The sequence below is a fragment of the Microcaecilia unicolor genome, chromosome 6 (assembly GCF_901765095.1).
Source record: "Microcaecilia unicolor chromosome 6, aMicUni1.1, whole genome shotgun sequence".
NCBI lineage: Eukaryota > Metazoa > Chordata > Amphibia > Gymnophiona > Siphonopidae > Microcaecilia > Microcaecilia unicolor.
This window is the reverse complement of record NC_044036.1, coordinates 268,015,619-268,030,196: the sequence shown is the minus strand read 5'-3', so window position 1 is coordinate 268,030,196 and position 14,578 is coordinate 268,015,619. Positions and strand designations below refer to the sequence as shown.

General features: G+C 42.8%; 1 protein-coding gene across 1 annotated transcript in view; it reads left to right on the top strand.

Moving 5' to 3' along the window:
* The window catches only part of PSMB7 (proteasome subunit beta 7), a 144,175-nt gene that overhangs the window by 10,071 nt on the left and 119,526 nt on the right, over window positions 1–14,578 (top strand). The window contains exons 3-5 of the mRNA XM_030207371.1: window positions 2,719–2,816; window positions 3,302–3,442; window positions 11,422–11,537. Coding sequence (XP_030063231.1) covers window positions 2,719–2,816; window positions 3,302–3,442; window positions 11,422–11,537 — 355 coding nt within the window. The remainder of the gene's footprint in view (window positions 1–2,718; window positions 2,817–3,301; window positions 3,443–11,421; window positions 11,538–14,578) is intronic.

The following is a 14,578-nucleotide window of genomic DNA, read 5'->3' as shown; positions in this document are numbered from 1 at the left end:
AAGTAGTGTCTGAAAATTGTCGTAAGTGGAAAGGTGTAATTCAGAGTGCCTCTTAAACCCATTTCCCTCCTAAACCACAATCTTAGTCTGACCCAAATGCCTGCCGGAATAAGTAGACTCCTTCACATTTAGAAGGAACCTACTTATTCAGGCAGGCATTTGGGAATGTAACAAGTAATGCTGCCCTTTCTATACTCATCTTCATTGCAATCTCATTCGCAGTGTCATCCACCATGAAGGTCAATGCATGAAGTACATCAGGATCTTAACTGTCGTTTGATAGCAGGTCCTTAATTATGGCATACAAGTCTGCCAACTTTGTGGAAAGAAACAAATTAACATTTATAATTTTTCTTTTCACAAAGATGGCAGACTTGTATGCCATAATTAAGGACTTGCTATCAAACGGCAGTTGCCCTGATGTACTTCATGCATTGACCTTCATGATGAATGACATTGCGAATGAGATTGCATTGAAGTATAGAAAGGGCAGCATTACTTTTCACAGTTGGTTTTAAGTAATGGAAGGTAAGTGACTTGGTTGGATTTAGATAATTAAAGGTGGAGCTTTGGTTAAAGCTTGGTGTCCTGACACCTAATTTTGAGCCATTATTACTAAGGGCCTCTTTTTTTTTTTTTTTTTTTTTTTAACCAAACCACACTAGTGATTCCCAGTGCAACAATGCTGACAAAGCCCATTCACTCTGAATAGGCTTCACTAGCATTACCACATGGGAATCGCTAGCACGGTTTGGTAAAATAGGCCCTCAGTCAGTGGTTCCCAAACCTGGTCCTGGAGGCACTCCAACCAGTCAGGATACCCACAATGAATATTCATGAGAGATTTGCATGCACTACCTCCACTGCATGCAAATCTTTCCCATGAATGTTCATTGTGGGTATCCTGAAAAACTGGCTGGGGTTCCTCCAGGACTAGGTTTGGGAACCACTGCCCTAAGTTGCTCTTTCTGATTCTTCCATGGAAATGGCCATTGTAAGAAATTTTTGAGTTTCTACCAGTACGTCATTTCCCTAGAACTATACAGTGTCCTGAATAAATAGGATCTCTTAACACAGTTTTAAAATATTTTTGCGGTTGTATAAATAAAACCACTGTAAATACATTAGTATAATGGGGGTTTCTTTAATTATAATTTATGTTCAAAGTGTCTTCCTTCAACCTTGACACATTCACAAAGTCTTGGACGCCACAGAGCTGTTCGCTCAGTGAATTCTGGGTTTCATTGAGTAAAAGCTCAACTGTTTTGTGAGCTCAATGCGCTGGAGCTCCATCGTGTTGAAAAAATAAAGTACACAGAAATGTCTCTTATTTCAGGTGGAAAGTTTCTGGGTTATTTGGAAAAATAGGGTTCTGTTTTTTTTTTTTTTCTGGGCACTATTGGGCTCATTTTTGACAGAGAAAGATGCCCATCTTTCGACATAAATCAGAAGATGGACGTCCTTCTCCCAGGATCGTCCAAATCGGTATAATCGAAAGCCGATTTTGGACGTCCCCAACTGCTTTCCGTCGCAGGGACGGCCAAAGTTCTAGGGGGCGTATCAGAGGCATAGCGAAGGTGGGACTTGGGCGTGCCTAACACTAGGATGTCCTCGTGGGGGGGGGGGGGGGGGGGGAAGAAAAGGATGTCTCTGACGAGCACTTGGATGACTTTACCTGGTCGTGTTTTTCTCACGACCAAGGCACAAAAAGGTGCTCGAAATGACCAGATGACCACTGGAGGGAAGTGTGGATGACCTCCCGTTACTCCCCCAGTGGTCACTAACCCCTTCCCACCCTCAAAAAAAAAACCTTTAAAAATATTGATTGCCAGCCTCAGATGTCATACTCGGCTCCATCACAGCAGTATGCAGGTCCCTGGAGCAGTTTTAGTGGATGCAGTGCACTTCAGGCAGACGGACCCAGCGCCCGCCCCCCCCCCCCCCCCCACCTGTTACACTTGTGGTGGTAAATAGCCCTCCAAACCCCACCAGAAACCCACTGTACCCACATCTAGATGCCCTCCTTCACCCATGAGGGTTATGCAAATGGTATACAGTTGGGGGTAGGGTTTTTTTTTTCGGGGGGCGGGGGGGGGGGGGGCGGGGGGGCTCAGCACACAAGGTAAGGGAGCTATGTACCTGGGAGCAATTTGTAAAGTCCCGGTTGGTGTCCTGCCATGTCAGGAGGACCAGTTCAATGGAACTTCATGGTTTATAATAGCCCATTGTAAACCATGAAATTCCACTGCTTTGTCACCCTCTGATCACCATGCATATCTCCCTGTCCTTCATCCTCTCAGCCCTCCCTGTTTCTCACCTAACCCACTCCTCTCTCATCCTTCCAGACTGTCACTGAAATACTTTGATGTTTCACTTATATATGCTGTTACTTATCAAGATGTGCTTATTTCTGATCTGACGAAGAAGGGCTACCTTCGAAAGCTAATCAAAAAATGTATTGTTAGTCCAATAAAAAAAAGTATTATATGTTCTTTTTCTATGTTTTATTTTATTCTATTTCTATTGATTACCTTTAAAATTGGACTAACACGGCTACCACATCTCTCTAGTACAAATGTGTAATTGATCTGAAGCTTAGGGGCCATATATGTATGTATGTATGTTCATATACCAGTAGGTTGAATTTTGATATGACGTATTTTCCTTAACTGTAAGCCATATATGTGTGTGTAATTTTTTTTTTTTTTTTTTTTGTAGGATGGCATAGTTCTTGGTGCTGATACGAGAGCAACTGAAGGCATGATTGTGGCAGATAAGAACTGTTCAAAGATACATTACATTTCTCCCAATATCTAGTAGGTAGAACAAAAATTTTGTCTGGTTCTCCTTTTTGAATGTCTTTAAAGTTGTTCAAGACCATAACTGATGTTTTAAAAGTATCAAGCTACGAAATAAAGACCTTAAGGGTGGTTGGATTTTTTTTTTTTTTTGTAGTTTTGTTTCTTAAAGTAAAAGATCTCTGTATAGAAATGCTATGCTTTAAGTTTGGTAAACAGGTCTTAAGTTTACCATGAGTTTAATGTATCCATTAACTACATCTGTTCATTTTATTTAATTATCTTCCAATACTTTGATAGTATAGCCTTCTTTGTGGTGGTGGTGGATACTTTACTTTTCTTGGGACACATCTGCTAACAATTTTTTTCATGCAAGATCAGTGTGATGTGATATTTTATTTCTATTATGGTGTGTAGTTCAGTCAGAAATGCTAGTTAGGCTTTGATTGTGCTTGATGAACTGTTACATATTCATCTTCCTCATTCAGTGATTGTTTTTACAGTTGTTGTGGTGCTGGAACAGCAGCAGATACTGAAATGACTACCCAGCTGATCTCTTCCAACCTGGAGCTCCATTCACTTTCCACTGGACGCTTACCTAGAGTTGCAACAGCAAACCGAATGCTTAAACAGATGCTCTTTAGGTAAATCCAAAAGAAACACTACTACAACTAATTATTTCTATAGCGCTACTAGATGTATGCAGTGCTGTACACTGGACATAAAGAGACAGTTCCTGCTCGACAGAGCTTACAATTAATTAGGACAGACAAACAGGACAAATAAGGGAATTACTAAGGTGGGAATGATAAAACATGGGTACTGAATAAGTGACTAAGAGTTAAAAGCAGCATCAAAAAGGTGGGCTTTTGGCCTAGATTTGAAGATGACCAGAGATGGAGCTTGACATACCGGTTCAGGAAGTCTATTCCAGGCATATGGTGAAGCAAGATAAAAGGAACGGAGTCTGGAGTTAGCGGTGGAGGAGAAGGGTGCAGATAAGAGAGGTTTACCCAGTGAACAGGGTTCCTGGGGAGGAGTGTAGGGAGAGATAAGAGTGGAGAGGTGCTGAGGAGCTGCAGAGTGAATGCACTCGTAAGTCAATAAGTGGCGTTTGAACTGTTTGCGGAAATGGATAGGGAGCCAATGAAGTGACTTGAGAGGGCTAATATGAGCATTGTGACATTGGCAGAATATAAGTCGTGCGTAAGAAGATTGAAGAGGAGAGAGATGGCTAAGTGGGAGACCTTGTGAGAAGCAAGTTGCAGTAGTTTAAGCGAGAGGTGATAAACGTTCTGGTAGTGTGCTCAGAAAGGAAAGGGCGAATTTTGGTGATGATACAGAGAAAGAAACACCTATAGTACTTAGTATTTAAAATGCGTAGTTGTAAATATGTAATTTCTATAATCCACATTTTGAATTAGCAGATTTCCCCAGTTTTCTTTGTTATTGAGAAATGTGTGTTTCCAGATGTCATGTTTATAGATATTCAAAACCTCTCACACCTTGCTGTTTCTCTTCAAAGATTCATCACAAACAGCTGCCGCTATTTTTTTTTTTTTTGTAAACATTCATAATTGTGTTCCAGGTATTCCCTAATTTTTATATCCAGTTCTTTATTTTCCAAGTCATACACAAAGTACAGTGCATCTGTTATTGACTAAAGTAAGCAAAACTTACCTCAGTTTTGTTTAAAAGGTAATATGCCTATATCATCTGTCCACTTAATACGGCCTTTGCAGAGCTGAATATGTCACTGTTTTGTGGATCCTCACCATATTTCATAATAGTTAATACTGCTGCCTTAAATCTGGTTCTATGGTGCAGGTCTACTAAACTGAACTAAATTTTGAATACTGGGTCTATGGTGCTGCGTTACAATCTCTTATTACTATATATGAAAAGCACTTTAGTTAGGCATAGCTGGTTTCATGGCAGTATCTGGTACACATGTGACAGAAGGCACATAATGCTTAGCCTTCTGCCATCAAACAATGAGCAGCAGTGAAAGAAATAACAGCAGATTTAAGCAATAAATAGAATTTGGCTTAAATGCTAAGAGAGCCTCTATGGTTGTCCTTAAACACATCAGAATAACTTATTTTCTGTAGCCTCTTAACTTTCTGTTTTCAGGCAGTAAGCTGTAAGTACAAAGACTCTAGAGCTTTGGCATTCACTCCTAGTCCTTGAGTCCATGCCTGCTAAGTACACTGTATGCAGACCTTTGTTGTGCATATTTGTTAGGGATATCATGAAATCCTGACCTGTTGGAAGCCCTCGAGGATCTGGAATGAATACTACTGTTCTAGAGAATTACTTGTCGGGGGTGGGGTGGGGAATAGAATATTGCTCCTTTTAATTTAACCTTTTGCAAGTTGCAGTGCGTTTTCCTTTGGCAGCTACACCAACTTTGCCCTCTTTTGTGCACTGCACTCCCTAACTTTTAAATAGTAAAATTAAAGCAGTCTGTTATACTTCTCTCATCCTCCTCCTCCCCCCCCCCCCCCCCCCCAAATCTGTTTTGCACCTTGGCAGGTTTGGTTTGTCTAAATACTATTGCTCTAATTTTGTGCACACAAAAGCAACAGAACACAAACATTGGTACAATCAGTAAGCGCCTCTTTATTGTTTCTAAGAATTGAAAGAAAAATAATCCTTCATTTTAATGGCTGTTATTTTTTATAGTTGGGGGGGGGGGGGGGGGGGGCGGGAAGTACATAGCAATTACTAAATAAAATATGTATGGTCACTGTGGTGGTTTAAATCTGTAAGGAATTTGAAGTTCCTTCAGGCAGATGATACTGTCTTGAACATGATAGTGGACAACAAAATTTACATAATCCTTTTAAAAATGTAAGCTGTAGAGGGCCTTGTTATTTGACTCTGAGGTAGTGTAAGGTACTCGGATGCTAACAAATCAATATAACCCCTAATAGCTATAAAACACACTAGAAAAACGTGATAAACCTATTTGTGCAGTTTGAAGTTTTGCAGATGATGATTAACGTATTACAGCATTTTGGGTCTGATCTTAAGCCTTCTCTCCCCAACTATAGACACAGAATGGGAAAAACCTTAGTACATCGGGTCCTCTGTGTAGTGGAAGTTGCTTCGAGGATTTAGATTTATATTTTAAAACAATTTATGTAGAAAATATGTAAGGAACACTGATGTATGAGACTATGTTTGATGATAAATTCTTAGTACATTTAGGGGCCCTTTTACTCGAGTGCATTTAACAGTTAATGTGTAAATTATCATGATTTGTTACTGCACAAGCACAGTAATTTACCACAGTGGCATGATGTTTTAGGAAACTAGGCAGATAATGGATGTGGTCTGCACACCACAGCTACTGCATAGAACTTATTGTGTGCTTTCACTTGCGCAGTTAGTCGGATGTACTTACAATAATAAAATGTATTTGTAACCCGCATCATCATAAAAATTCTAAGCAAGCATCATAATTACATACATAGTATACATATCATCAAGAGGAAGTGCGTCTGTGCTAATTGCAAATAGTCGTAGTGTGCCGTTAACATAGCTTTTGTACTTACCTCACGTTAATACTTGTTAAAGTACATTTAGTGCAGAAACTTACTGGATTCTGTTAAGAGGGCCCCTTTGTCACTGAGCTGTGTTAGCTGGGAACTAAGTCGTCATAATTGTGGAGTCAGTATATACTCAACCTTCTACTCTCTCTTCTATTTTTCTACTGTCCGACTCGGACTTGAGCTCCAACTTGTACTCCTACTAATATCGGAATTTAAATTTTTTGTTTTGGACCTAAATTATTCTATTATTCATTTATAGCCTACTAATATCCTTTAGGAGTCTAAGCGGGTTACAGAATTTGTAATTGGAACATTTATCTTTTTTATATTTCTCCGAGGACAAGCAGGAATTAGTTTCTCACATGTGGACTTCAACTCTGATAGAGCCTCAGTGCAGATGTACAAACATTCCTATTACTTTAAGAAGCATTTAGTAGGCTCACAGCATGCATGTGCAAGTCCTTTCCTACCCTGCTGAGTTGCACAGGACTGCCAGTCGTCTTTTCTCTACGAAGCTGACAATACTGTCCTTCTCAAGGTGCATTTCTTCAGTGTTTGTTTATTTATTTTTTTGTGCCTGCCTTAGTTCAGTCTGCCTCTCAGGGTTATTCTTCTCCTTCCCTATCCCTCTTTTAGATTTATCGGCACTTCTTTTCCATGGCCATTTTAGGCCTGGGTTTCCAGTCGGGTGTTTTTCTTTTCTTGGTACACAGCTGTTTCTTTTTAATTTTTTTGCACCATTGAGTCATTCTTCACAATGTCCCAGAAACCTGTCAGTGGGTTTAAGAAGTGCTTTGTGTTTAATTGGACCATGTTGGTCACTGACCCCCATGACATGCTTAGTAGGTCATAGTCTTCCAGATACTTTAACTTGTCCTCTTTTGTTCTGAAATCCAGAGGTGGTCCATGAGAAGCTCTTTGCTCTCCAGAAATCTGATTCATCAGCCTCGGCATTGGTCCCTATGGCTACTGGATCTGCACGGGACACTGGCAAAACTTCAGCACTGAGGAGGTCTCCTCCTGCCTTGACTTCAATCGTTAGCGGGTCTGCAGGTTGAGTTCACTGGGACCGAAGTCCTCTTTGACCTCAGTGTCAGACATCTTGTGAAGGCGAAGAAGCATTGGCATCGTTCCTCTGTGATGTACAGTGCCAGGAGCTCCGGAGCTCCAGGATGTTGGGATCATCTGCCCTCGAGAAGCGTTGGTGCTGTGAGGAACTTCCCCCCCCCCCCCCCCCCCCCCCCCCCCACGGTAGCGGTGTCGACCTGCCCATCTCCCAACAACCAGGACCCTGCTCTCAATGTGGCATCGTTGCCTTCGCAGGCTGTGGCCACACTGGCACGCCCTCTGCCTATACTGGTGCCTGCCCTCAAGGAACATTTCTGGGCCTTACTCCGGGAGGAATTGGGGCATCTCTTGGGCCCATATGGTGCAGAGGTATCGCGGACGCCTGTATTGACTCTGAAGGTGCTCTAACCTGTTCTGGAGGCCCATGCTTTACCTGTTGGGTGATCATTGACACCGGTGCCATTCAATGCAGTCACATTCTCCCTCAGAGGACAGGAGACCCAGGAAAGATGTTGTACTTTGATGCCCCCATGTGGGCCTGGTCTTGCCAGTAGGTCAAGGTAGGTGAGGACTCATACTTATGAAGAGTAGTTCACTGAGTCTGTCTTGATCATGCCTGGGTGTCTAAGGAAGAGCCTGAGAGGCCCTTGGGTCTTCCTTCAAACTCCGCCCCACCACAGGTGAGACATAAATCCCCTCCAGATCATCTCTCTCATTTTTCTTAGGATGAGCTGAATTGACGAGGCTTCTGGACTATGATTCTCCACCTAGGGATGTTATGAATGTTCCTGTTTACAATGTCTTTAGGGATGCACAGATGAAGCATTGAGAGTCTCTGTACAGGTCATTCTTCAGAAGGCGTACTCTATGTATGGAGTTGAGAAGGTTGCCCTACCACTCTATGATGGTCAAATCTGCCCTAAGTGCGCCAGAAGTTCAAAGTCCCATTCCTTGGCTCCTCCAGGCAAGGATGCTCCAATCCTTGATTCTTTTAGGAGAAACTCTTTTTATGGCCTTAATGCTTATTATAAATAAATAAATAAATAAAATGTCCCCACATCCAGGCATACTAGTTCTACACAAGTAGATAGGGATAGTGCTGGGCAGACTTATACGGTCTGTGCCAGAGCCGGTGGTGGGAGACGGGACTGGTGGTTGGGAGGCGGGGATAATGCTGGGCAGACTTATACGGTCTGTGCCCAGAAGAGCACAGGTACAAATCAAAGTAGGGTATACACAAAAAGTAGCACATATGAGTTATCTTGTTGGGCAGACTGGATGGACCGTGCGGGTATTTTTCTGCCGTCATGTACTATGTTACTATGTAAGTGTGTGTTTGTGGTTCTTGGTGGACAGTGTGCTTTTAGTTCGCAGACACTGTCCCTCCGGAGCAGGCCACTCAGCTTCGCCAGCTGGCCAGTAAGCAGAAGGAGTGCAAGAAACATCTAGTTAGGGGCATTTTTTATTCCTTTGACATGGTATGCAGGCTCTGAGTATTGGGATGTGGAGACTCTTCTGGCACCTTGTCTCAGACTTCGAACCTGCAGTTCAGAAGCAGCTGGACAATGCCCCTTGCCAGGACAATGACCTTTTTCAGAGTTGAGATGGAAGAGATTGGTGACCTCATCAAAAAAAATAAGTCTATTTTTTGCACCCTCCACATCTCCGAGATCTCATGGCATGGGCAGGAAGAGTAGGTACACTCCAGCTTCTTGTTCTTGGCCTTAACGCTCCCACCCACAGCAGCAACAGGCGCAGAAGTCCCAACCAGCCCTTCAGTCTAAGCAGGGGATGAACTTTTGACTAGCTCCAGGAGATCATAGCCGCTGTAAAAGTGACTGACCCAGACAGCCTGCCTATAGGAGGGAGGCTGAATTTTTTTTTTTCCTAGAAAAGGTGGCCCTTTAACATCAGAACTGTGGGTTCTCCAAATACTCTGGGCAGTTATGCCCGCATTTGGTAGCACAGACCTCCAAATTGCCCACTGAGAATGTCTATCCTTAGCTCTCAGCACAGGTAAGTGCTTGCAGAGGAACTCTCTTCCTTTCTCGAGGCCCATGCGTTTGAGCCCGATCCACAAGGGGACGAAGGAAGATTCTATTCCAAGTACTTCCTTGTACCCAAGAGGATTGGGGGGGGGGGGGGGATTTCATCCCATACTGGCAGGTTCCCTCTACTTCTGGAGTTGTCCTCTGAAAAACTGTGGAGACTGGACTGACCCTTATCACGCAGAATGATGGAGCCCTTGTGCACCCAAACCTCCAGTTCTTGGCCCTCACATTCTGAATTTTGAGAGTATAGAATTTGACTCCTTGCAGGTTCCTGACAGTATCTCTAGGATTCTGCTGGCTTCCAGAAAAGATTCCACGAAGAGGTGTTATTTTTTTTAAGTGAAGGAAGTTTGCTATCTGGTGTGAGGGCAGGGCCCTAGGTCCCCTTTCTTGCCCTACACAGAAAAATTCTTGAATGTCTCCTGCAGCTCTCTGAGTCTCGTTGGAAGACCAATTCTGTAAGGCTTCACCTCGGTGCAGTTGATGCTTATCACCATCATGTGGAAGATAAGCCCATCTCTTTACAGCTTCTAGTTCGCTTCATGATTTGTTGTTGACTAAGCCCCCCTCCCCCAATCAAACCTCCTATTGTGTCATGGGACCTCAATGTTGTCCTCACCCGGCTGATGAAAGCTCCTTTCAGTAGAAAATAAATCTGTTGCCTCAGGCTGCTTGCTATGTGAATATTCCATCACCGTTTCATTATTGCTACCAAGTATTAAATGTTAAGGGCATTTGCTTTGAACTTCGTTTTAATTAATTTATCCAGACCTTACATGCTTATAGGTATTGCTTTTTAAACCCAAAGGTGAATCCTAATTGTGGTTGAACAATTAGGTATAAACTATGTTGTTTCTGACTTGTTTTGGAATTTGGACTGCTTTGGGTCTTGTGCCAATCTGAACGTCTGCTATCTTAGCAGAGTACTGAAGAATATGATTTATGTTTCTTTTACTAGTATTTTTACTGCTTATAGAATACGGCTTTCTTGGGGGGTGGGGGAGTCAGTGCGGCATGGCAGGAGCTGGGATGGAGGAGATTACTTGCGGCGGGGACAGGTTAGATTTCTGTCCCCGTGCAACTCTCTAGTTCCAAATCCCTATGGAACATTGCTTTTCGGTGAGCTTACAAGGTAGGGAATTTCCCACATGTCAGAAATTAAGTTCTGCTTTTCGTTGGAGAAAGCGAAGTTGCTCACCTGTAGCAGATGCTCTCCGAGGATAGCAGAACTAGTATTCTTACTTACCCTCCTCCCCCCTCCCCCACCACCTCCCTTTGGAGTTGATTTCTTTTTCTATTTGTTATTGGATCAGAATGGCGATCCCGCATGACTCAACTCCAGGCGGGAAAGCGCTCGCGGGATTTGCGGTGCAGGCCTGCTAAAGATTTCTTAAAGTAAGGGGAACGGAACACCTGCTATAGATGAGTAACTTTGCTTTACCAGTACTTTAGATCCAGAACAAATATGTGTGTGTATATAAAATGATACATTTACCACATTCTAACAAGTTTTTTTTTTTTTTATTTTGAAGCTGGAGTTGGAGTCGGTACACCTTTACTGACTCCCAACTCCACAGCTCTGAAAAATATTATAGTTAAGTATTACAATTTCCTACTAATTAAAACAAAAAAACAAACACCAAAATGGGGGGCAAAATTGGACAATTGTGGTTGCGACACTGAGTTATTTTACTAAGGTATGCTAACAGATCTAACATGCACTAATTTTATATGTATGGATTTCTTAGCATTTAATGCATGCTAATCATTAGCGCATCTCGGTAAAAGAACCCCTAAGAGAATAATTGAAGGAAATGAATTTGAGGATTACATGTCCTAAAAAGATAGCAGCAATGTGTGTTTGAGCATGACTGACAATGAGAAATGCACGAACCTGGTAAATTTATATAAGCTGTCTCCATGATTGTACATTTTCTAATCTCCCAGATATCAAGGGTACATTGGTGCTGCCTTGGTTTTAGGAGGAGTCGATTGCACTGGACCCCAACTGTACAGTATTTATCCGCATGGATCAACTGACAAATTACCATATGTAACAATGGGTGAGTAGTCTTCTCACTTTTGTAAATTTTCAGTATAGGTAAGGACTTTATAAAAAGCTCTAGTAATTAAGAAATCTGTGCTTTTTAAGCTGCCATCTAGCATCAGATGTTGAGCCCTGTGTATGTTTTGTTAAAACGTTCATTCTTTTTTCTTTTAAATTTTTTTTTTACTTTAACCTCATGATGACAAATAATGGAATGGCCTAATGGTTAGTGCAGCGGGTTGTGGACCTGGGGAACCGGGTTCGATTCCTGCTGCTGCCTGATGGCCAGCAGTGAGTTGAGATCCTGGGGAACCAGGTTCAATTCCCTCTTCAGCTTCGTGTGACTTGGCCAATCACTTAAAGCCCTCCATTGTCCCAGGTACAGTATTTAACTTGGATTGTGATCCGATTAGGGACAATGCAAAGAACCTGTAATGGAAGTTTTAAAACTGCAACTTTGCCTCGGAGATCACTTGCGGTATATCATGTGCTGAAAATAAATAAAATAAAAGTTTACTTTGCTTAACTGCCATAAAAATAAAATAAGAAGAGTTGTGCTTTCATAGCTGTTTATAACTGTCTGGTCTCAAATCTCATTTACTTCAAACAGAGAAACTTGCTGGGACGACTTGTGGATTTCTTGAACAAATCCTTGGTACTCCATCCTTTAATCAGTCAAGTTGCTTATAGTATCAGGATCCCAATTGTGGCTATGTTAAAGGAAATTAAAGCTGGACTCAGGCCTTTTTGCTTTGATTTATCAGTCTGTTCTTCCCATCTTTAGGTAAACATGTTGATGGCTGATGGCACAGTTGTTCTTGAGAGTTTATTCAGGTGGATTGCAGTTCACTTTCTTCTATTCTTTTCCACATGCCCTTGCTTGTAGTGTTCCTCAGGGCTCAATCCTTGCTTCCACTTTAGTCTTTCTTGCCCCATTGCCAACACTCAAGTCAAGGCCCTGGTATAGTCTACTTGATGCAGATAACACACATATGCTGGTTACTGGGGGTTCTGGTACCTCTGACCTGGACTTTGATTTTCTTGATACAGTGGCCCAATGACTTACCAACAGAGACTTCCATTACATAGCCTCCCACTATTCCAGAACCTGTGGGATAGTTGTGTCCATTAACCAGCAGGTGGAGATAGAAAACCGATCTGAGACATATTGCTTGGCAATCTATTCCAGGTTCTCAGTATTTTCTATCTCCAGCAGGTTGGATGAATGTACTGTTCAGCCTCTGGTTCTGAGTGATTTGCTCCTGGTCCCAAGTTGAGCTCTGCAGGTGGCTTGAGTCTACAGAGTTGTATCTGGAGGTCTTCAGATCCCTTTCTCTTGTGCCTTGCAGATTTACTTCTCTCTCTCTTCACCTTGGCCCTGTTCCTGTTGAGCTCTCCTTTTTTTCAGCACAACAACCTTAAAAGAAGGAAAGGAGAAAGAAAGAGGTTTACTGGAGAGTGTGGGACAGTACCAGTTCTGATTTTTTTTTTTCTGATCTGGGTTAAGGATTTGGGGGGAACAGTCGGCAGTGATAAGTCTGACTGACTAAAGTTTGACTCAGAACTTCTTGGTGAGCTGCAAGTTCTACTGGGTGCAGGGGAGAGATCCTGACTCACTGCTTGGGGTTGTGTTGTGCTGCGCTTGTGGCAGTCTAGGTGAATGGCGACACCCACGGAGGGAGTTAAGCAGTTTTCTCGCTGTGGGACCCGCAAGCCACCATTGGGGTTTTGCAGTATATGCAAGCTGGGAATCCCTCAAGATGTGGGGGAAATAGCGGCAGCATATCTTTCGGATTTGGAGCAGCATCCAAATATGCTGGGGACTAGGGCTGTCTGGCAGGGCCGGTGCACAGTTTGTCACAGGAAAGTGTGGGGTTGGGTGCCATTTTGTTGGGGCCAGTTGGCAGTGAGGAACAGCCTCTTTCTGATCACGTGCAGAGTATAGCCGCCATTTTACAACCTCAGTGCCTGACATAGCATTCAGGTGCACCAGGAAATTTGTTTATCTGGAGTTTATATTTCCCTTACACCAGGCCTATTTACTGAAGCAGGGACAGTCAGAGTTGCTGCATGGTGCTTCAGTTTTTCATCCCGCTGCCCCTCCAGCTCCTAAGACATGTCATTTGAAGGAAGGAAGAAGCGATATGGATCACCTTAAAAAGAGAAGATAGAACCTCTGTCCACATGGGTGTTGTCTACAGACCTCCGACACAATTGGAGGAATTAGATAAAGATGGGAAAAAGAGAGAGGTGCTGTTGCTGGGAGATTTCAATCTGCCGGATGTAGATTAGAAGGTTCCATCTGCGGAATTGGAAAGAAGTACAGAGATTGTGGATGCTTTTCAATGTGCTCTGCTCAGACAAATGGTGACGGAACCCATGAGGGAGGGAGCGACGCTGGATCTGGTGCTCACAAATGGGGATAGTGTGTCAAATGTCCGAGTGGGTGCCCACCTGGGCAGCAGAGACCTTCAAACGGTTTGGTTTGATATGACAGCTGAAGTGGAGGGCGGCCACTTGAAACTCAAAGTCCTGGATTTCAAGCGTGCTGACTTTAGTAAAATGGGGGAATACCTGAGGAAGGAGCTGATGGGCTGGGAGGACGAACGAGAAGTGGAAGGACAGTGGTCCAGGCTGAAAGAAGCTATAAATAGGGCCACAAACCTTTATGTAAGGACAGTAAATAAAAGCAATAGAAAAAGGAAACTGATATGGTTCTCCAAGCAAGTGGCTGAGAAAATAAAGGCTAAAGAGTTGGCGTTCCTGAAAGACAGAAAAACTCAAAAAGAGGAACATGGAGAGGAATACCGGATGAAACTGAAAGAAGCCAAGAGAGAGATACGTCTGATGAAAGCGGAAGAACAAATGGCTAGAAAGGTAAGGAGGGGTGACAAAAATTTCTTCAGGTATATTAGTGAAAGGAGGAAGACTAAAAATGGAATTGTGAGACTGAAAGATGCTGTGAACCGCTATGTAGATAATGATGAAGAAAAAGCAAATTTGCTAAATAGATACTTCTGTTTTCACAGAAGAAAATCCTGGAGAAGGACTACAATT